General features: G+C 47.6%; 1 protein-coding gene across 1 annotated transcript; it reads left to right on the forward strand.

Moving 5' to 3' along the window:
* Nucleotides 1-694: 694 nt before the first annotated feature.
* LOC101312846 lies at nt 695-1,897 on the forward strand. Its single transcript, XM_004303459.1, has one exon. The coding sequence runs from the start codon at nt 833-835 to the stop codon at nt 1,868-1,870; it is 1,038 nt and encodes a 345-aa protein (XP_004303507.1). The 5' UTR covers nt 695-832; the 3' UTR covers nt 1,871-1,897.
* The last annotated feature ends 21 nt before the right edge of the window (nt 1,898-1,918 follow it).

Raw genomic sequence — 1,918 nt, forward strand, 5'->3', positions numbered from 1 at the left:
CTTTTTCTTTGATGATAAAATTCGTTAGAGAAAGTCTAAATATTTATTGAGGATTCATGACAAGATTTCAAGACTATGATAGATTATATCAATAATAAGATTTAAACCCCTTTGAGGTCATGTGTTTAAACTTTACTGACATATGTAAGGTGTGTAAGTTATTTAATAAAAAAAATTAGAAAAAAAAGATTTAAACTCCTTGGCATATTAGCATGTTGGTTCAAGATATTAAAATCCTAGCTGCTTCATTTATTCATTGTGTTCTTCGTCACGTTTGGAGGAAGGTAAATTTTGCGGTTGATGTTTTTGCAAACTTGGGAAACATTGTGCTACCTGGTGTTATGTACTTTATGTTTATCGGTCCTCGTGTTGTTTCTCATGCTGTCCATTTTGATTTCGTCTAGTCAGGTTGCTCTCGTGGGTTTTCTTGGATTCATGGATGATGGATAAACCAAGACCAAGTGATGCATTTTGGGCTGTTGATCAGGCCATTAGGTAAAGTCGATTACTACCTCAGGTCCATTAGAGTTGGGCTGGGCTTATGCGTTTTCGGGTCAGGGCCTTCGGCCTTTCCATATGGAGTAAATGTTTTTGTTTTTTTGTTGCTATTTTTGTTTTTTTGGTCTGACTAATTTTGGCAATTGAGATAGCAAGTGCTCCTCACTCACCAATCAGAATCCGGAAAGCAAATATTACAAATTGTTAGAGCAATTTAGGCCTTATCCTCACCACATCACTCATGTCCTTCCCTTTCATCTGCTCCTCCTCCTCCATCATATCTCAGCCATGACCAGTAGCACCACCACCAGCAGGAGCAGCACCAACCAAGCCAATGCAAGAAACCCACTTCCTCTCCACCTCAAACCCCAAACCCTTCTCCTCCAATCTCATCCCCCTTCCCAACCCAAACCCAAATCCCAAATCCCAATTCCAATCCTCCTCCTCCTCCCACCATGACCCTTCTTTCCACTCCCCCAAAACCCCTCACTTCCCCTCCCTCTCCACCAAGACCAAAACCAAAACCAAAACCCCTTCCCCTATCAAACCCCAAATCCCACCTCCCCCTTCCGACTTCCACGACAAGGCCCTCTACCTCGACTCCATCGGCCTCGACCTCTTCTCCCTCCTCCACCACCACCCTCCGATCCTCTCCGCCTCCCTCGCCGACCTCAAATCCACCGTCCATTTCCTCTCCTCCATGGGCTTCTCCACCCTCGAGCTCCGCCGCCTCGTTGGCATGTGCCCCGAAATCCTCGCCTCCCGCGTCTCCGACATCATCCCCATCTTCACCTTCCTCCTCCGCGAGGCCCGCGTCAACGGCTCCGATCTCAAGCGCGTCATCAACCGACGCCCCAGATTGCTCGCCTCCAGCGTCAAGCACCGCCTCCGCCCCACCCTCTACTTCCTCCAGTCCATCGGCATAGCTGACGTCAACAAACACACATCTCTGCTCTCCTGCAGCGTCGAGGACAAGCTCCAGCCCCGCGTCGACTACCTCGAGAAAATCGGGTTTTCACGCCGCGACGCGTTGGCCATGTTCCGGCGGTTCCCGCAGCTCTTCTGCTACAGCATTGAGCAGAACTTCGAGCCCAAGTTCAATTACTTTGTTGTCGAAATGGGGAGGGAGCTGAAGGAGCTGAAAGAGTTTCCGCACTACTTCTCGTTTAGCTTAGAGAATCGGATTCGGCCGAGGCACCAGAGGTGTGTGGACAAGGGTGTGTGCTTCCCGTTGCCGATTTTGTTAAAGACAAGTGAGGCCAAGTTCCGGGAGAGATTGGAGGTTTGTTGTAATTCTTCTATCCCATTGAGAAATTCTCCTTTGTGGTGTACAAAATCCATTTCTGATGATTTAGACAATGAAAAAATATAACAAAGTCCGGAAACGAAACAAAGTTCGTTGCCTTTCGTCCTCATTTCC

This window comes from Fragaria vesca, linkage group LG6 (assembly GCF_000184155.1).
Source record: "Fragaria vesca subsp. vesca linkage group LG6, FraVesHawaii_1.0, whole genome shotgun sequence".
NCBI classification, from domain to species: domain Eukaryota; kingdom Viridiplantae; phylum Streptophyta; class Magnoliopsida; order Rosales; family Rosaceae; genus Fragaria; species Fragaria vesca.